This window comes from Mus caroli, unplaced genomic scaffold, assembly GCF_978045245.1.
Source record: "Mus caroli unplaced genomic scaffold, Mus_caroli_1 scaffold_6, whole genome shotgun sequence".
NCBI classification, from domain to species: Eukaryota; Metazoa; Chordata; class Mammalia; order Rodentia; family Muridae; genus Mus; species Mus caroli.
Genome location: NW_028227261.1, coordinates 111,635,718 through 111,656,726, shown reverse-complemented (window position 1 = coordinate 111,656,726; position 21,009 = coordinate 111,635,718). Strand labels below are relative to the sequence as shown.

Genomic DNA, 21,009 nt, shown 5'->3' with positions numbered 1-21,009 from the left:
GAAGTCACAAGTGGAAAGAGAACCTTGCAGGAGACAACCAATTTGTTCTTTTGTTTTAGTGCCTGACCTGGTGACTTAGGCTAGCCTGCTGCAGTCTTCCATCTCCTCTGACAGCTCCAGTTAAGTGTGGGCCTTCTGATCTATCTGTTCACTCCTGTCCCTGATTCCCAAGGCTTGCCTTCCTCAGCATGGCCTGTCTGCATGTCTTCTCCTGTACTGTCCCTTCCACCTGGAACACCCACCCACTTGCTGCCACCGCAGTCTCTGTTTCTAGAGCGAAAAGTCTCACCTCCTCCTCCAGATTCTTCTGCAATAAAACCAAATAAGGTACAGATCCTTACCATCCACCCACACGGCCAACAGTGCTGCTTCGTCAGCATCAGCAATGTCATCACACTTATTAAGTTCAGATGTCCAGGTAATCAAAGGACACAAGCATGACCCTTAATAATCAAGTCCTTAAGTCTCTGACAATTTTATAGGAATGGAGGAAGTACAGCTGGCTTTCTATGGTAGTACCCCCAAATTTGTTTAATGCCATAACAGCTCAGTATTAACTACTCAAACATATGAGATCACAAACAACAGAGAAATGTAAATTTTAAAAGTCAGATACCATTCTTTGGTCAAACTGGCAAAAAATGTTAATATTCAAAGTCAATCTAGCACATTCAGGCACTCAAAGCACAAATTCTTCAACAAAGAAATAGTCCTAGTTCAGCATTTTATTTGAAGAAAATAAAGATAAGTTTAAAAATAAACAGAAATGAAAATAAATCTTTATCCTCTCCCCCCCCCCAAACAAAATCTGGGTAGGTGGTATTAGTGCACGCCTTTAATCCCAGCACTTGGGAAGCAGAGGTAGGCAGATCTCTGAATTCAAGACCAGCCTGGTCTATAGAATGAGATCCAGGACAGCCAAAGCTACACAGAGAAGCCTTGTCTCAAGAGACAAAACAACAAAAAACAATAACAAAAACAGATTTCTAGGACAATATTACTAAAACCTTATTCATGACAAAGTAGATAAGGAACAGTCAAAATTACTAACCCAGAATAAAGCTTACAAAAACTGAGAAAAAAAAAACCTACTCATATCATAATCTTATATATAATACTGTAATAAATCAGTAAACTTAAATACATTTAAATATGGATCACAAAAGAAAGCTCAGTAAATGTGAACGGTTAATATTTGTTGTTACTAACTTTAAGGGCTGGAACTTGGAAAATAGGATGAAATAGACGCACACTGTGATGGTCTGAATGAGACTGCCCCATCCACAGGCTCCCGACTGGTGGTGCTGTTTGGAGGACATCATAGAACTTTTAGGAGGGGAGCTTTGCTGGAAGAAGTGCATCACTGGCGGAGGGCTTTGTGAGTTTTTAGCCTCTCCCCTATGCCAGCATGCTCTCTGTTTCCTGTGTGCCCAAGACATGGCTGTCAGCTTCCTGCTCCCACCATCATGCCTTCCTCAACTGCTATCTAGCCCTTTGGCACCAAAACATAGGCAAAATAAACTCTTCCTTAAATTGCCTTTGGTTATAGTATCTTATCACAACAGAAATGTAATTTATACATGAAGGCATCTGTGGAAAAAAAAGGCATTTCTAGCGAGTGAAATAACCACAAGTGATTTGCTAGACATTCTATAGAAGGCAGCATCACACATACATAGCCCTGATGGTCCAGGAACTGACCCAGGGGTGCTTTTCTCTCTTTTTTTAAGGAAGGCATAACAGCAAATAATAACCCCATAATGTCATGGTGAGTGCCAACTCTAAACAGGTTCTCACACACAGTATGGAGACTTTCTCCCAACACCTCACATCTGGCTGCATCTTAAAACTCACGGTTGAAAGCTAGCTAGAGGAATTCAGAGAAAATTCCAGGTACAAGAAACACCAAGTGCAAAGTCTCTGAGAATTTTGAGAAAATAAAATATTTTATGTTTTACAAGTATCAACTAATGCTTCTCAAACTTCTTTTTGTTAAGGAACTGCTGTTTTTTTTTTAAGATTTATTTATTTATTATATGTAAGTACACTGTAGCTGCCAAAACATTGACAAATCACCATATTTATTGGTGGGTTAGGAAAGAAAAGCACCTCCTAGCATTCCTAGCGGGGACTTTGCAGGGACTTAGCAGCCAGCATGCCCTATGGAAGGCACAGACCCTTTTGTATGGTCATCAAAAGCCACTTACTTACATCCTCATGCTGCTCCCTCAGTCAGGGAGGATGGCTGAGGGCTTCTGGGGCAGCAAATATAAGTGTGAGTGGCATGTGTGAGTGAAGGCAGATCTGCACAGCCATTTGCTACTGGCTCATTTAATCCTCATCTTTGCTTTCTCTTTACCATGTGACTGGCAATGTTCCCACTGCTGGCTGTTCCATCAACCCAGATTACAGAAGACATCTTAAAGCAGACCTTTGTCATTCACATAAGTTACTGAAGAGTAACAATATGGTAATGTATATTGAAATTACAGAAGTGCACACATGCATATGAAATGGCCAGCATAAAAGAGTTCTCATTTCTAGCATGGCTTCTTACTCAAAGGAAACAGCAAGAGCACTAACATGTGCAGTGCTGTCACACAGGGGAATATTATGTATCTGTAACAAATCTCTTAGAGCTAATAAGTACGAGGATCTTCAAGCAGAGACGCAAAGGTTGGTCTTGTGTATATACTATTCTGTTGGAACACAGTCTAAGAATGGAATCGTGCAAGGGGAAATTTGAGTGCTTGCCAGAAAAGTCCAAGAAAACAAGAGTCTTGTGACCTCAGTTTCTTTAAAAACACAGAACTGTTCTTGAAGTGTGCTATTGTGATCCTCCCGGGTAGGGAGGGAGGGAGTATGTTTTCTTTCGGCTGTTGCTATTGACATTCCTCTATAAAAAAACATGGTTTTGCCATGTGCAGCTTGTCCTTGTGATTGTATTCAGCTTGAACTCATGAGAGCTTTACTCATTCTTTTTAACCCTCAGAGTACAAATTGCCTGAAGCTCTGAATGAAGCTGGCTTCGCCTCAGACTCAGTGCACTTCATTCCACCACATACACAAGGCTCACATTGCCTTTAGAGTGGCAAACACTATACCACCTTTTATATGAAAGAGAAAGTAGAATGTAGATCTATATTTGATTTTATGCTACATAAAGAGCCACCCATGATAAATAACAAACTAGCAAAAATTAAGTGTCTTCAGCAGAGGGTAAAGGGACGACATAGGCTGAACTTTGGTAATTTAGGGGGAAAACTCTTGGTTCTGCATGCATTCTGTCTTACAATCTCAACTGCTCTGTCAACAGAGCTCATCCTGAGCATAAACTGACACCTTTAAGCTCTGGTTCATCTTCTCCTTTTGGCCAGCCGTCTCTCTGTGTTAAGGACACTACACTATGGTTTCCTGTTCAATTAAATGGTGATTGCCCTTAATTCAGGATAAACCATACCCTTTCTCCAGACAACTGCAAGTTTCACTTTTTGGATGATTTTTAATTGGTTTTATTGGGGGGGCATATTTTGATCAATCATCTCTTTAAAGTTATAACCAATTGTACTCTGACCAACACATTCTTCTTATTGTCACTGAGTTTCCCTTTTACAGGGAGATGATTGTACTTTATAGTAGATTTCCAAGACTTTCACTTTAAAAACACTCAAATAAAAAGTTAGTACTGACTCTACAGATGTCAGTTTAAATGTTTGCTTTCCTCTGGTCAGACGGTCCAGATTGATAGACTCCCAGTGTTTGATTTCCTGGACATGTTATTCATTTTAGATTATAGATACATACAATTATATTAACATATTACAGCATGTAAATGAAAATGTGAAAAGCATAACAAATTATCAGCTGACATCTAAGAATATTAATATTAATGATTAAAAAACATTTTTGATATGTACTCACTGATAAGTGGATATTAGCCCAGAAACTTAGAATATCCAAGATATAAGATACAATCTGCAAAACACATGAAACTCAAGAAGAACAAAGACCTAAGTGTGGACACTTTGCCCCTTCTTAGAATTGGGAATAAAACACCCATGGAAGGAGTTACAGAGACAAAGTTTGGAGCTGAGACAAAAGGATGGACCATCTAGAGACTGCCATATCCAGAGATCCATCCCATAATCAGCCTCCAAACACTGACACCATTGCAATGGAAGGAGTTACAGAGACAAAGTTTGGAGCTAAGACAAAAGGATGGACCATCCAGAGACTGCCACACCCAGGGGTCCATCCCATAATCAGCCACCAAACGCAGACACTATTGCATATGCCAGCAAGATTTTGCTGAAAGGACCCTCATATAGTTGTCTCTTGTGATACTATGCCAGGGCCTAGCAAACACAGAAGTGGATACTCACAGTCAGCTATTGGATGGATCACAGGGCCCCCAATGGAGGAGCTAGAGAAAGTACCCAAGGAGCTAAAGGGATCTGCAACCCTATAGGTGGAACAACAATATGAACTAACCAGTACCCCCAGAGCTCGTGTCTCTAGCTGCATATGTAGCAGAAGATGGCCTAGTCGGCCATCAATGGAAAGAGAGGCCCATTGGTTGTGCAAACTTTATATGCCTCAGTACAGGGGAACGCCAGGGCCAAGAAGTGGGAGTGGGTTGGTGGGGAAGCATGTGGGGGACTTTTGGGATAGCATTGGAAATGTAAATGAGGAAAATACCTAATAAAAAAATTTTAAAAGAAATTAAAAAAAAAAAAAAGAAAAGACAACAACTTAAAGAATTGCCTTTATTCTATAGATTCACTGGATTCACTGTGGAAACTGTGCACAGTACAACAATGAATGGGTCCATTCAAATTTGTGTAACATGGCCATTGCCTTTCGCCTTATTTTGTAACTTGGTGATTGTTTTCTTCAGTCCATAAATAAAATATTATCCTTTGTATTAGAGAAAAAAAAACATTTTTAAGACAGACATTGTTAATATACTCGCAATCACAACACACAGAAGGGTGATAGAGGAAGAGGGTGTAACCAGTCTGGCCCCTGGAATAAGAACTTGATTCCAGGAACCCAATTTTTTAAAAATTTAAATTTATATTTTGCAAGCTGGCTGTAATAGCACATTACATAATCCCAGTATTCTCCAAGGGCTTAAACAGAAAGATTGAAAGTCTGAGTACATAGGGAACTCCAAGCTAGCAAAGGCTACAATAGTGAGACACTGACTTAAAAACAATCCACAAAGTTCTGTGTGTGTGTGTGTGTGAAGATTAATCAGAATAATTTATCAAGATAAATGATAATAATAGTATATTAAAACTGGTGCACCGACGGGCCTATGAGTCTTACTGGATTACATTAACAGGTGAAAAGGAGACTTTTCTTATACTGGAACACACACTGCACTGTGGAAAGGACAACGGGAACAAAGTTAGCATCTGCAATTTACCACCACAAGTGGTAGCTCCAGACACACATCACCACTTGTAGGTACAGATCTGAAGAGGAACACGTATCAAGTCTCAGGGGCTCTCACTACAAAAGAAAGGGCTGACAGCGGAGCGACCTGGCTGACACAACTAAACCAAATATGAAGGCCACTGTCAACTATGGCAGGACAGGTTCGTACTTCCCGAGACAGGTACTTCTTTTGTAATTCCTATCAATTGAGTGTGGCCTGAACCTAACATAAGGACACAGAGTGGGTACGTGCTACAAAAGGAAAGCTTTCATCATCTGAAACTGTGAGGATAGCAAAGACTAAGAACTGCTCCAGACTGAAGGAGACATAAGAGACTCCAATTAAGGCAGCCATTAGATTCTGGATCAGAAGAGAAAGAGCCTTGTAGGGAGCAGCTGGCAAATTTGCATGACATCCTAATACGAGAGCTATTACTGGTGTTTTCTTGATAGTGTGATTAAGGTTGCTTAGAGGAGTGGCCTTATTTTTAGGGGAGGACACAGATATTTAGGAGTGGCAGACTCTCTTGTCTACAACCCAACTGATTCTTAAAGAGAGTGGTCACAATAGAGGGAGACAACGAGACAGATGTGAAAGGGGGAGAGAGGCAGCAGCTGATGAAGGGTACAGAGTTATAGGACTGTACAAAAACTTTCCTTGGGTTTCAGACTAGTCTTTAAAGGGTGCATGTACACATGTGAGCATGCCTGAGTTTTTAATATCTGCCAAGTTTTACACTAGTGACTGCTACCGCCATCATTTAAAAACAACCCTTCTGCCTAAAGACTGCCTGTCTTCAGATGCAGACAAGGACACATTTTGCTAAGGGAAACTTTTAACACTAAAAGGGAAAATAAATTATTTTTTGTTTTGATGAGTTTTATGTCAATTTGACGAAAACAAATTTATCTGGAAGGAGACACCTCAACTGGGGAAATGCCTCTATCACACTGTCCACAGGGTGTTTTTTTGGTTAATGATAGCCATTGGAAGGCCCAGCTCACTAGGAGCAACGCTACCCATAGGCCGGTGCTTCTGGGCTGCATGAGGAGGGTAGCTGACCAAGGCATGGGGAGCAGGCCAGTCAGCAGCATTCCTCCATAGCTTCTGCCTGGGGTCCTGCCGTAGGTTCCTGCCCTGTCTTTAGAAAATACTATAAACCGCAAGGGAAACAAACCTATTCCTCCCAAGTTGCTTGTGGAACTTCATCATCTATTCTTACATTTTCCCTCTTTCTCTCTCCTTCTCTGTCCCCCTCTCTCCATCTCCCTTACCCTCCCACCCCCATGTGTGTTTCTGTGTGTGTGTCATGCGTGTGCAGGTCCATGGAGGCCAAAGGAAGTCAGGCACCTTGCTCCTCTATCACTCTGCCTAATTCTAAGACAGGGTTTTTCACAAAGTCTGAAAATGGAATGGTGACCAGCAAGCCCCCATCATCCTCCTGTCTCTACTTCCCTTCACAGTCCTGGGGCTCCAGGGGCATGCCGCCATGCCCAGCTTTTTACATGGGTGCTAAGAATCAAACCCAGATCTTCCCGCTTGCACAGAAAGTACCTGAGCCCACTGAGCCATCTCTCTGGTACCCTCATGGCAGGTCTTAATGTGTCCATGTTTGGGGCCTTAAAGCAGGAGCCAAATTTTCCCATAAAAATGTCTGTACCATATTTCCAGCCCTATAAACTAGACAATAAAGAATACAACGAATTACCTAAGAGGCCTTGTTCCCTACCTTAACACTGCACCAAAGAAATGGTAGTAGAGAAAATAAGCATTTAACCCTACCTTCAAGCTCCCACCTACTAGGCCTATTTGATTTTCATCAAGCAGCTAAGGCCACCTCCCATCTCTTCAGGCCCTCGCTTAATTGCCATGCATTCCCAGAAGCACACTGCAAGAAGATGACTAATTACTGACAGCTTCTTCAGCACCATATGTCTCCCAAACTTTTCAAAGAAAAAAAACTGTCCCAACCATTATTGGAACAAATTTCCTACCTCCTGCAGCTGGAGTCGGACCTTGGTAACGGCTCGGAACCAGTGAGCTCTGGCCTGGGTAAATGGCGACGATGCGTTCTCCTCAGGAAGACTTGAAACAGAGAAGAGCATTTCTTGTAAACAGCAGAGACAACAAAGTGACAATGCCCAGGCAGGACTGCCATGTCTAAAATAAAACAGTCTGTGCTCATGCCTACACTTGGCTAGTGATTCAGGCCACAAAACAGTGGAGTTCTGAACAATTATTTTGAAAACAATTCCTGTCTAAAATAACAACTCCTTACATCTTTCCACTCCCCCTTCCTTCTCCTTTTCTCATGTGCCCACAGGAGATAGCTCAGACACTGAGGTGATAAAAGCAGCAGCAGCAGCCAGGGCCTGGGTCAGCATCAAGTGCAGAAGTCACAGATGGAGTGAAGTGAGCATGCACCCCTCACTGCTAGAGACCACCAGCCTCCCCTGGGATTTGCATAGCTTCAATAAGAAAAAAGTTTGTTCTGTAAACCCTTTCCTGTTCCACTGTTTTGGAAGACTTTCCAATGCTGAGACTCCATCTAAGGTTGACTAGGGGAGGATAGCCCTTTCCTGTCATCATTATGTACGTTAAGCTGCCTCAGGGACAGCCTGTGTGAAATGAACAGTAAATATAACTAAGTACCTCAGAGGCAGAAACTCCACGTTACAGTAGGCCATTGGCTAGATTTTCAGCTGGAATAGTGGTTAGTACCAGATAATACTTTCCTTCCTCCTTATAGCTTATAGTCAAGGTAGCAGACAAATGTCTACTGCCTGCACATGCAAAAATTATGCCAGGCTCTGATGGCATCTAATTGTTCCAAAACATTTGTGGACACTTTTAGCCAAGGTACTCTGGCTAAGAATTTGGCTACCTTTTGGCCTAATGGAGATAAACGAGTACTCATGTGAAGTACTTCACCTCTGTGAAAAAGCTCAGCCCTGACGACATTAATGTCAGGTTCAAGATCCATAAAGAAGCAGCTGATGGTGGACCATAACCCGTAAGAGGCCTGGTCTGCACCTTAGTCTCCTGGGCCTCTCAACTATTAACTGAACTACAACAGATGACTAAAAAACAAGAATGGAGCTAGGCATTATGGAGGTGGGCACTGTAGCACATGCCTACAATCTTAGCAATCAGGGGGTTAAGTTACAAATCTGGAGCCAGCCTGAGCTACAACGGAAGACCATGAAAAGAAGAGAAAGTGACTTCAGGAAGCTGTATGATTCGTCCAGTCATGGCACTCACTGTCTTGGTCTGAGGTCTGTGATGAAATCTAGATGTTGGAAAGCTAAGCTGTGCTCTTATTCTTCCACCCTAGTGGTTTTCAACTGGGCACAGGGCAGGGTTTGTGCTTAGGAATATCTGACAATGTCTGGAGAGTTTTGGTTGTCCCCCTGGTCATGGCTAGTGCCATCTACTGTAGGCCAGAGAGTCTAACAAGTGCCCTAAAATGAACAGTAGTCTTCCATAATGATTATTTGTCCTAAAAATGTCAACAATAGCTGAGTGGACTGCTATGCCCAACCTCTCAGCTGTTCTACACAGGTTAGCTCAGTGGTATAGAAGAACACTCAAATGCTATACTAAACTTTATTACACAACCACTTTTAGTTCTTTTTGATGCTATATTTAGAGAGGATCTCACTGTGTAGCTCAGGTTGGTCTTAAGCTCCTGACCCTTCTGCTTCAGCTTCCAGAGTAATGAATTACAGGTGTGCACCACACTTGGCCAAAAGATACATTATAAAATGTTCTTCTTATGGATAAAACAAAAATGCCAAACATACTGTCAAGCCATGTACAGTATAGCAGCTGTATTAAGTCTGGCTAATTCTCTTCTAATTTCCCTCAGACAGGTTAAAATAAAACTAAACATAAATGTTCACAAAAGAAATTAAAGGATCCCTAAGCAAAGGGAACCACTGAAAAAAACCCTGCGGGGCTCAGGCACAGTTTCAGACTGAGACATCTGTGTGGTCAAGACTGCATGTTCAAGAACTCCTGGTGTGCCTGTACCTCAGTAACATAAGTCCCTCAAACATCTTGGAAATTAAACAAAAATCAAAGGAGGATGTACCAACTTAACCACTGTTGCTGTACCTGCCTCGCAGCTGCAAGAAAATAAGTGAAAAGTGTTTGTATTCAATAAGAGATACAACAGGTTGCGTGTGAGCTAGCCATCACCTACCTCTCCTGGGGTCCTAGGACATGGCCCTTATGCAGCACCAGATCTGAAGGAGGGTGGATTGTAGCATCATCTTTCATCTCCTTGGATTCACCGGTTTTCTCTTTTTCTGATTCACATGTCACTTCCAAGGCTTTCTCTTGTTCTCCCAAACCAGCGTGGCCATCTTTGGAGAGGCTGCCATAGCTATGACTAGAATGAATGGAGTCCCTCTCCCGACCATCATCGTCTTGCTCATGATACTGGTCCAGCTCACTCAGCAGAGAGCTTCCTTGACTCACATTACAGGAGGAGCCATACCTACTACTGCTGGTAGGGCTGCGAGAGTGAAAAGAAAGCAAATTAGTAAATAAACACAAACCAAGGACAGGAACACAAATACAGACATACCCGGGAACTAATAATTGCATGGGACAGGAATAATCATACACAGGAGGTTCCTAGGAAGCGAGGACAAACATTTCAATCTAGAAAACTTGGTCTAGTCAACCACAAAAGGGAAAAGGGCAACATGCTAAGCCTCTGTCACCACTGAACCTCGGGCCTGACTTCAGAAACTATTTTACCTAATTGCTTCCTGTCAGAACAATGAAGAGACTGGCCTTTTGCATATTTATAAACTTCTTCACTCAGTTTCTTCTAAAGAAACTTTCCAGTGGCTGTGGTTAAAGTTTTCCAAATTCCACATAGTGAAGAAAATGAGCCTCACCCTTCTATTCTTTACTAAAGAGAAGTCCGTATTGCTTCCTCTACAGTTACAAATGTGTGTGCCTGTGCCTTAGCAAAGCAGAAAGACGTGTTCCTTCAGTCTACAGGGTAAAGTATGGAAGTCACTAGATGAAGACCAGGATTAAGAAATTCTGCAGAGGAATTCCACAGGTTTCAGGAACACAAATGCAATAGTGATACCCTTGGAGGCATGGGAAATATCCCCAAGATATATCTACCCATTGTAGCTGAGTTTCTCTCAGATCAAGGTTCAGTTATGCATAAAGTGAATTAAGTCCAACTCCTCTGGATCAGGATGAAAGTTATTTCTGTATATGATGTGAGGCCAGTGCACAGAAAGAAATGTTCCCAGCTGTGAGAGCTAGCAGTTGTAGCAGAGAGAAACTGTGATAGTGGCAGGGAAGGCAGAGTGATAATAGTATCAAGGTACCCCTGGAATCCTGAAGCTCATCTTCTAAAGGATTCAGTTTTATGAAGCTGGAAGGACTTGGTGGTGAGCTATTAATCCTTTCATTTTCTTAATAGCAGGTATCCTTCTGGAAAGCTTTTATGCAAAGAGAGTTGGTTTTGTTTTGTTTTGGCCAAAGTCTAGTCTTTAACTTAAGGTCTTATATTTACCTTTGGACAGATTAAGAGAGAGCGTTGTTGTTACCTGAAGAAATAATTCTAAATTACGTGCTATTTTCAGGCTGATTTCTGATTCTTCAGTCCATTTAGCAGAACATGTATCAGGTCAATGTCTGAGTAGCTCTCATGTGGTCTCTCTCTCTCTCTTCACTATTCTAAGTAGATCTATGTTTGGGCCAGAGGTCAAAGTAGCATCTTTAAGCTATCCTGTGTAGTTTCTATAATCAGGGGCAGTAATAACAACCTCTACAGATAGACCTTGTTCAGCGCTCCAGATGAAAGAGCAGCAGCAAAAGACCTTCAGCTTTGAGTAAAGTATCATGGCAACCCAGCTTATCCTTTGTTATAGCTGTTCAGTCCACAGCACTGCGAGAGTCTGTATTAGAGACCCTTGAAGAAGTCTTACAAATCCATGTGGAACAGGATATAGAATACAGATGATCCTACGTCATTCTTTGCAATTTGTATTTTACTTTACAGCCTCACAGCCACTGGGGAGACATCTTAGAAGACTTGGAAAACCACAGCAAACTACAAGTATTCCCATCTACTATACTACAAGTGTCTAAGACCTAAGAAAGCATTCTGATTATATACTTAGAATAGATAGCCCTTAAATACTTGCTGCCTTCTCTTGTCTTCCCTGCTCCTGAACAAACCAGCCTATGTAAATACTCTTTTCAAGCTAGATGCTCCTTGTCCACTAAATGAATTCTACTCAACATTAGAAAAGGGAGAGAGTGAAAATACCCATACTTTTGTTTTTGTCATTTAGCCCCTAATTAACATGAAGCTCAGATGCTAGGAAAGGCATGGGATGGACTGAAGCAAGCTATGACAATCTACTACTAATCAATTTCATCATAAATGGTCAATTCCTGAAAACCATTTATGATGCCTGAGTGGAGAACCGGCCTTTTGTTGGTCACTGTTTCCTTGACATCCTCTGGAATGACTAGCTGCCCCACATTCAAAACAGAGCCAGTGCTAGCAGACATCTCTTCTTGCTTTGCTGGCTGAGCACAGTGTTCTTCCTTGTGCTTCTCTGAAGGACAGGCAGATCCAGACAGGTTGCTGTCTTCACCCCAGTGTTCTTCAGATGCTGAAACTTCCAGCTGCCTTTCCACTTCACCAGACTTTGAAAGCTCATGAGCACAGTCACTTGGCTTGGCCACCAACTGTTCTGTGGTCCCAGAGGGCTGAGTACAGATGTTAGCTGACTTAGGACTACCACTAGGTACTTGAGAAGACTCTGAAATTTTGTTAGCCTTGCTGATGATAAGGTCCTGATCATCACTAACAACCAAAACTGGAGATGGCTTTGCAGGCATCTGCTCTGGGTCTCCTTTATTCTCTTTTGACCATGGAAAAGAAAGATCCAGTTTCTTTCCAAAAACCAGTTTTGGATCATTTCCTAGGATAACTCCTTTCCCCTCACTAGCTCCTTCAAAGAGAGTAGACAACTTCTTAAAGCCTGACATTAAGCCAGTCTCTACTGCCATGTTACCAGAGGAGCTAGAGGGGTTAAAGATTGAACTCAGTGTTTTCCCATGGTCAGGAGTGGATGGGAAGTGAAGCTTTGGCCAACTAGCCATATTTGGGATCTCAAAATGAGGTCTTGTCTGCTCTGTTTGCTGGGGGGCTACAGGTGGATCTTTTGGGGCATGATGTATACTAGAACTTTCTTTGGGACAAAGCACAGGTTCCTCTTGCAAAGGACAGGAATGATATCCTTGTGTTTCTAGTGTGGTATTCTCACTGGCTCCTGCCTCATCAAACAGTGAAGTACTAGTTTCTACAGAAGTGGTTACAAGCCCAAAGAACTCCTGATTTGTGCTGGCCGTCAGAAGCTCTGGCTCTGGCTCTGGCTCTGGCTCTGGCTCTGGCTCTGGCTCTGACTCTGGCTCTGGCTCTGGCTCTGGCTCTGGCTCTGGCTCGAGTTCAAGAAGTGGTTGGCTTGAAGGGGGAAGCTCTTCAGCAATACAGGCAGGATCTGACTGTAGCTGTGTTGGAAGAAGAATGTGCTCTGCTTCCAGTGAGGCCTCTGTGTCTGTGCCCTGCAAAAGCCCCATGTCTCCTTCATCACTCAAAGATAATATTCCTTGTCCCATATCATCCTCTGAGACAGAAGATGTAGTAGCAAGTACTTCAAAACATGGGGGTTCTGAAATACTCTCGGGAATATTTTTCTCCATTTCAGGTATGAGTTTAGGGTCATCTGTCAATGGATCTGATTCTGACTTTGCATCAACCACAGTTATGCTACAGGCACTGAAAGCAGACTCTGAATTGAGTCCTGCACAGGCAGCCTCTCCAGGCAAGCTTTTTGGAAGAACTGATCCTACAGGGTCTCTGGAAGAACCACTCTGAAAGCATGAAGTACTCACAGATGGTTCTTGCTTATTTGTTTCTGGTTTGGGACTTCTGAAAATTCCAAACAGCTCACTTTTGAGGGGCTGAGATGATGCAGCAGAGGAAAAGGAAAAAAAGGAATTTCTCTTTGGAGATTTAGGAGTAGAAAAAAGTCCAGAAAAAGTCTTAGGCTGTTCAATTAAGGACCCAGAAAAGGATTTTACTTTGGTCACAAACCCTGAAATCATTTCTACTTTGGAGCCTAATACTGATCTGTCTTCTAATTGATCTGCATCTTGGTTCTGTAGAAGCCCTGTATGCCCTGGGTCTGGAGAAGCAGACGGTAAATCCAGGATCTGTGTTGAAAGACTGTCAGAGCAGCCATGTTCCAAAGGCAAGTTCAATAAGCCGCTGGTAAATCTTTCCTTTTGGTGTTCAGTACAAACATCTAGATCATTGAGCTTCTCATTCAAACCATTGTCATGAGGAAAAGCCTCAGCTGCCAAGTCCCTGGAGGAGGTGTCCTGGTGGAAAGCCTCCTCTTCCTGAGGAGCTACCCCCAGGGCTTGTTCCTGAAGTTCTGGTAAAAGAGGAACAACACTGGCTGGCAACTGATTCACCTGAAAATCAAAAGCAGTTGCTCCTTCTGCTCCTCCTTTACTGGAACTCATTTTTTCCTGGGTTTTCTCTATATGGAACTTGTCAACAAGGGAGGTAGTAAGCTCAGTGGTGCTGTTAGTGGATACACCAGGAGCCATCTGTTCTTCATAAACTACTGGGTGGACTATGCTTTCTTTATGAGCAGTAGAATCTTCCTTTGTCATAACATCTCCTGTGTCTACAGAAACTACTGGCCTCCTACAAGGCTGGGCAGTTACTGGAGCAATAGCTGAGAGGCTTTGCTTCTCCTCAGAGGGCTGCTGCTTCTCCTCCAAAAAAGACAAGTTAAACAAACTGAAAGCAGAGCTGCTGCGAGAGGCATCCTTCTTGGTGCTTAAGCTAGCTGTGGAGAGAAAGGAAGGAAGAGTGAACAGCCCTTCTGCTTGAGATCTGGCCCTTGGGAGAGCTGCAGAGGCTTTGTTCTCAGATTTTTCAGATCCAGTTAAGAAAGAAAATATATTCCTCCTGGATGGCAATTCTTGCTGGGCTGCAGGTGTAGCAGTTGGAAATTTCCATTCTTGGTTAGGAAAATTATCTTGTTCACTTGTATTTCTTCTACTCAGAGCATCAAAAGACTTATTATTTCTTGGAACTTCTGTTCCTGTAGATACGGCACCAGTTCCTTTTGAAGAGTCTCTGGGAGACTCTTTGGAACGACCTGTTGAGACAGGTGGACTTGTTGATTGCTTTGCCTGGTGGTCTCTGACAGGTTCCTCTTTTTCATTCAAACCATTACTCTGCATCTCCCTGGTTAATGGCTCTCTCAGCCCACTGTCATCAATAGTGGTCTGTTTGGTCAGACTTCTAATTCTAACCTTCTTTTTTGAGGGGACTGGTAATGGAGGAAAATTTCCTGTATCCTGATGCACTAGATGTAAAGGGTTAGGACTTGACCTTCCTTCATCCTCATCAGTCACTAAAGAAACAGACTTATTTTCAGTTGTCTGCGTGGGAGACACATTGGTTTTAAAGAAATCGCCAAGGGTTCCAAAAAAATTTGCAACACCAGAAGATTCCTTCTTTTCCTGAGATGAAATCGCTCCACCTTTATCACCAATCTTTTCCAAGTCTGGTGATTCTTCCTTATTCACCCGGGTTTTAAAGAGGTTCAGAATTCCAGATGCTGGTTTCTCACTTGTTACGGTACTTACTGATGGTCCTTCTTCCCAACCAAAGAGTCTCAGCGCACTTGTAAGCAAAGTTTTCTCAGATTCTTTGGAAGACTGGTCTTGCAGAAGTTCACAATTCTTATGTTCATCTTTACTAAGCTGTGGTGCAAGAGGATCTACAATGGACTTTGCTGTAATAATTTTAACATCTTCTACATCTGTCTTAGCTTTAAGAGTTGTTTGGCTTACTTGAAAACCAGCTTTTAATAAACTTCCTTTATCCATGTGATCATTTTTATGTAAAGAGAATTCTTGCTTTATACTGTCAGTAAACTCTGGTTGCTGAACACTGTATACCATCTGCCTCTCCAAATCCTCAGGATGACTTTCATCCTCCTTTATGGAGTGGCATGATAATTGCTTACTCAAGATTAATGACTGAAGACTATCATGTATGGGTTCAGATAACTCTGATTGCTGATCTGTTTTCTGTATGACCAAACCATCTACAGATTCACTCTTGTCAAAATTCAAACTACTTCTAATCAGGGTGCCCAAAATAGAAAACACAGGTGTCAGTTTGTTCACTAGTGGAGTTTCTTCTTTTTGTAAACTTTCAGTCATACTCTCGGGATGAATTAAAGAGGAAGGTTCTTCAGAAGATGACTGATGGAAATGGAACCTGGAAAGGTGAGCTGATGACTTTTTAGGCAAAGTCCAGTTCATCTCTCTCTGTATAATTGTGCCTCCATTTAAGGAATGATTGCTCATAGTTCCAGGCTTGTTTCTAAGATCCAATATACACTCAAGATCTTCTGAACAATAGGGTCTCCCTATGAAAGATCTAAAATCTCTTTTAAACTTTTGAGAATTATAGCCTGAAAAATCTAATGGCTTATCCCTTTGGTCAAAACTTGACTCAAATACTTGAGAAACGGTTTCTAGATTTACATACAATGACCTCTCATTTCTTGGCAAAGTTACAGATAAGTCAAGAGGGTCTTCAATTGGTTCTTCTTCAACATACCATAGTAAATTATCTTCCTTGTCAAGAACTTGAAGACTATGGGCAGAAATAGTGTTGTCATCTAACACAATGCTTGGGAGAGCATCTGTTTGTAAATTATAGTTCAAATATTCATGATAATAATCAGGTATAAATAAATATACATACTGCCCAGTAGAATCAGTGAGGAAAGAGTATATATACTGACCATCATGAAACATATAATATCCATAATTCCCATCCTCCGAGGGCCACCAAACTCCATTTTCAAGATATGATAACCACTGCTGATACTCATAACCGAAACTTGAAAAGATCAAGTTTTCATCCATTCCTAATGATCCTTGTTGTAGAAGAGAGCACATAATTTTCTCATAATCTGAAGAGTAACTTAAATCAATGGGCAATTCTTCTAGAGAATTCTTGGTCTCATTAACTGGAAGATAACCAGAATTTCCACATGAGTCGGCTGCCCACATATCACCTCTTATTAAGTAACCTTCATTAAATGCTAACTGGTCGAGTGAGTCATATGGTAAGTCACATGAAATGACACTGTTTGGATTTATGCCCCACTCAAATATATTTGCATTTTGATCTTTTTGGCACAAATTTATTACTGGATTTTCTGAGTCAGGCCACAAGAAAGCATCTGCTGATGGAAATGTATTTTGATTCAACAAATGATAAACTGGCTGAAGTCTTCTGGAGTTTCTGGAGAAATCTTTTATATCAGTACCCCGTTCTAAACAGTCCTCATCAAAGGCCTGATAATGGTTTGACTTACTTAAAATGTTAGTATTTAGTATTGGTGAACTTAACTTGTTTGACCTTTCATGTAGTTTTATCTCAAGAATATGGTTTGGTGTTGGCCTCTTAATCAAAGATTTCTCTAAGGGATCCTGTTCAGTACAACAGAGTATGTTCTCAGAAGGGCAATGTCTTTCACTCTCCTGGTTTTTCCATGTAGGAGGGCAAATATGATTATTATCCCAACCATCAGATGATGGCATGGTTTCTTTTGATAATGACAAAGAGTTTTTTATAAAGCTAGAAGCTACATTGTTTTCAACCTGGCTCCTCAGGTTCTCAGAAGTCACACACCAGTCAGCAGGGACTTCATCTGTAGATAAATGCTTACGTCCATCCAATTTTTTTGTATCCTCTAAAGATATCAACTTTGCTTCAACTGGATTATAATCATTCACACTGCTACTTGATATCAAGTTAAATATTCCAGAGAGTAATGAGCTTGAGGTATTATTCTTATGGTGGGAACTGTCACTTTTCAAGTTGAATTCCTGTTGACTAGGCATGTTTTCTAGAGAAGCAAACTTGCTTAAAATGCCAGAAAGGAAGCCTCTTTGGGTTCCTTTGTCAGAAGTTTCATTTTCAACTTTGTCTTCATTAATGTCATTAACCAATGTGGATTTTGAAATGGCAGAAATAAGCCCCAATGAAGAGTCTGACATCAAGGGAAATGCCACTTGTGTAAGATTTACACGTTCTTCTGAGAGCGCTACAGCAATGTGTTGTTCTTTAAGCACATCATCAGGATCAGCTTTTTCATAGTGCTCTACTGCTGCATGGCTGCTTGGGTTCAATTCCGCCAGACTCCCACATTTCCCGAAATCACTATTAACACTTGAGGTTGAGTCAGACCTCATTGTGTTATGTTTTTCATCTTCAGAACAATGTGTCTGGTCACTCTTATTAAATTCCTCTATGCTGTTAAGTTTCTCTGGATCATTATGAATATTTGAAATTGAACTAGATTTTAATGAATTAAGTTTAACATCTTCAGGACAATTTATATGGTCATTCTTACTGAATTCCTCAGTACTACCCAGTTTCTCTAGATGATTATGAATATTTGGAAATGAACTAGATTTTACTGAACTAAGTCTGGCATCCATGTGGCAATTTTGTTGGACCTCTTTATCAGTGGTTGCTACTGAACTGTGAAAACTCTGATTATTAACAGTGCTCTGACTGTCTGTGAGAGGAAATTTAAACAGAGGGAAAATGCTTCCTTTCTCTTTTACATCCTGATGCTTTTCAGAATGGCTAAGAATATTGAAAAACGGAATATGCAGTTTTCTGCTAAATGAAAATGAATGTCCATCTTTCTTGGCATCTCTTTCCTGTCCATCTTCCTCCAGCTTAAGAATTGTTACAGATTCTGACATCTCCTTTCTACAGCTCTCAGGAGAAGTAAACAGGAACTGACTGAATGATTTTCTTAGTGGCTCAAGGAAATCCTCATCACTGGTAACTTTGTCTTCCTCTAATGCTTTTGATGATTCTTGATTTGCAAGGGTACTGCCAGCTACACCACAATGCCCCATAGTATCGTTGGCACTTTGTTGTGGTTGGTCTTTTGATAGAGAAAGCTCTACACAAGGTTTTCCTTCCAACTGACTCTCCATACCACCTTTCTTTCTGGTACTACTAGCTAAGTTTGAAGGCTCCTCAGTCACTTGTAAGGACGGCAAATCTTCCCTTTCTTGCATTTGGAGATCTGCAGTTTCTCTTTTACTTCTATTTGGAGCAGCAAGACTACTCTGGTTGTCCAGGAGGTCCTCACTTTGATTTGACTCAGAACCACACCCTACAGTGCTTTCCCTTCTCGATACCTTGCTATGCTCTTCACTTTTGGTTTCCTCTTTCTCAGAAAATATCTTTAATGGATTCAGCATGCTGAAAACAGACTTCACAATTGAACTCTGAGTTTGTGGAGCAGAGTCCTTTCTAATAGTTTCTGTGCTGTCCTGAAAGCTCTCCCCTTTAGTCTTATCACCTAGGTGCTCATTCTCAGAGGTTCTGCCATGTCTGACAGCATCCTTATCATCAGTTGTTTGACAGGATAATAAAGGCTGTGCAGAAAGATCCTTCTCCAATATGGAGTTTGCACTGGGGTTAGGTCCCAAACTAATTGTCTCTGTTTGGTTCTGAGTTTCTTTTTTCTCTGGAACTAAATGAACGAGTTTTTCCACAGAGGTTGTAAGATGCTTTGTGCCTGAACCTACCTTTTCTGTTAGTGAACTGAATAAAGAACCAACAGCGCACTTTACCCCATTCACCTCAGGGAAAGAGATAGCCTTGGCGTTGGCATTCTGAGTAACAGTTAAAGGCGATGTTTGATTCTCAGATGTTTTCTGTTCTGCATTAGCAACAGCAGTATTGTGTTCACGTGGTTCTTTAGTTTTTGAAAGAGAACCAAATCTATTAATCTCTTCTTCCTTCTCTGCTAAATATTCTGACACTGTTTCCACCAAACACTGAAGCTCATCCATTGTGTCAACATATTTCTCTTTGGGTCCCTCAACAAAGGAAGGGGTCATATCTTCCATGGAGCATCTGGACAAATCTCCAACTGTGTTTACATTACAGTTCATCCTTTGTAATGGCAATGCTGAATTTGCTACATAATATTCCTCAGAAAAGTCTCCTATATGATTGACATTGGATGAGGTCCATGTTGGTGACGTACTTTCCTGCTCATCAGAAATGGGGGAACCTAAAATTTCTTCAGAAGTACTGCTGGTCGAGTCATCAGAAATATCCAGTGGAGTAAGATTAGTGACAGAGTGGTTAGAGCCACATACATTTCCATAGTTCCTTAAACAATAGGGCAGACCATAATCAGAGCTTTCTAAGTTTGGGCTCCAGGCGCTGCTCTTCACAAATCCATTTTTGTAAGGGCACAAAATCGGATAGTTTAGTTTCTTCTTTTCAATGTGGTAAGGAGCAGAATTCTCAGTATCAGGAAATGCACATTTAGAATTACTCTTAGTATTATAATGCCATCTTTCATTATCTTCAGAATGGCTATGCAAGGATTTTTTTCTCCTCCTGTCTATTGTGTTATATTTTTGAGGATATCTGGAAAGTGTAGGTGCTTCACACTTATGGCCATGCTTGCTCTTGAGCGATATCTTTCTGAAACTGTACTCTGGCTGGTTTTGTTGGCTGTGGTTCTCATCAGTTTTTGAAAAGGTTGTCATTTCCTTGACCCCTACTTCCTTCAAATATATATTACTATTTTCTAGAAAGTCTTGTGATGTTCTCTCATTCATCTCATATTTACTTTCTTGCTCTTCATAATTAGCATTAGAAAAAGCTGAAATAATCCTAATTTTGTCATTCCTAGCCTGCCAGTCTTGTCTGATGTAAGGTGTTAAAATTAGAGGAATAAAGAAAATGAAGAAAAAAAAAAGGAGAAACAGAGAAAAGGAAAAAATGAGTTATAAGACTCAATACCTGTTCAATGGGTTTACAATACTAAAATTTCCAATATGATTTTTTAAAAATCAAACTGAAAAAACATGAAAAGGAAATCCACATGTGTCAACCAATCTTGTGTCAGTACAGAGCATTTCTACATCAGGAAAACAACAGCTTTAATATCAATTTAAGTTTCACTTGTTACCATTTATCATTGTAAATTTTTTTTCAGTTTCTTTTATTTTCTGAGAAACAAAGTTTATACATGTTTTATTAATATCCATACTGAATTCAGAATGCCCAAGTTTAGAACAGATAAGTACACCCAAAAGAAGTATTAAAAGATTTCAAGAATCCTATATTTGTTGATGTGTTTGAGTCTAAAAAGAAATCTAAATGTTAACTTGCTGAATGTTATATTTGAGGCTGTATATACAAGATTATAGCCAAATGTGTATCTTTAAAAAAAGAAAACATGCATTCCAAAAATAATTTTTGGCTATCAGAAGTATAACACTACCAAACGAGCAAATTATTTAAAGCACTGTAATTTTTTGCTTGTGAATCCAAAAGAACTGAGGTCATAAAGGACAATGCCTCCCCATGGTGATTATTGCAAACTCCAGGTCCAGTTTAAATCAGTGAGTACAGAAGC

The 21,009-nt window shown here is 41.0% G+C and overlaps 1 protein-coding gene across 4 annotated transcripts in view; it reads right to left on the bottom strand.

Annotated features, from left to right (window-relative positions):
• Window positions 1–21,009, bottom strand: part of Unc13b (unc-13 homolog B) — a 188,739-nt gene that overhangs the window by 74,445 nt on the left and 93,285 nt on the right. For 3 of the 4 annotated variants that reach the window (XM_029476020.2, XM_029476021.2, XM_021159382.3), the window contains 2 exons: window positions 9,648–9,962; window positions 7,438–7,528 (listed from right to left, as the gene is read on the bottom strand). In XM_029476020.2, the coding sequence (XP_029331880.1) occupies window positions 7,438–7,528; window positions 9,648–9,962 (406 nt within the window). Of the gene's footprint in view, window positions 1–7,437; window positions 7,529–9,647; window positions 9,963–11,915; window positions 20,013–21,009 lie in introns of all 4 variants that reach the window. The other variant, XM_085839379.1, reaches the window with a different exon arrangement.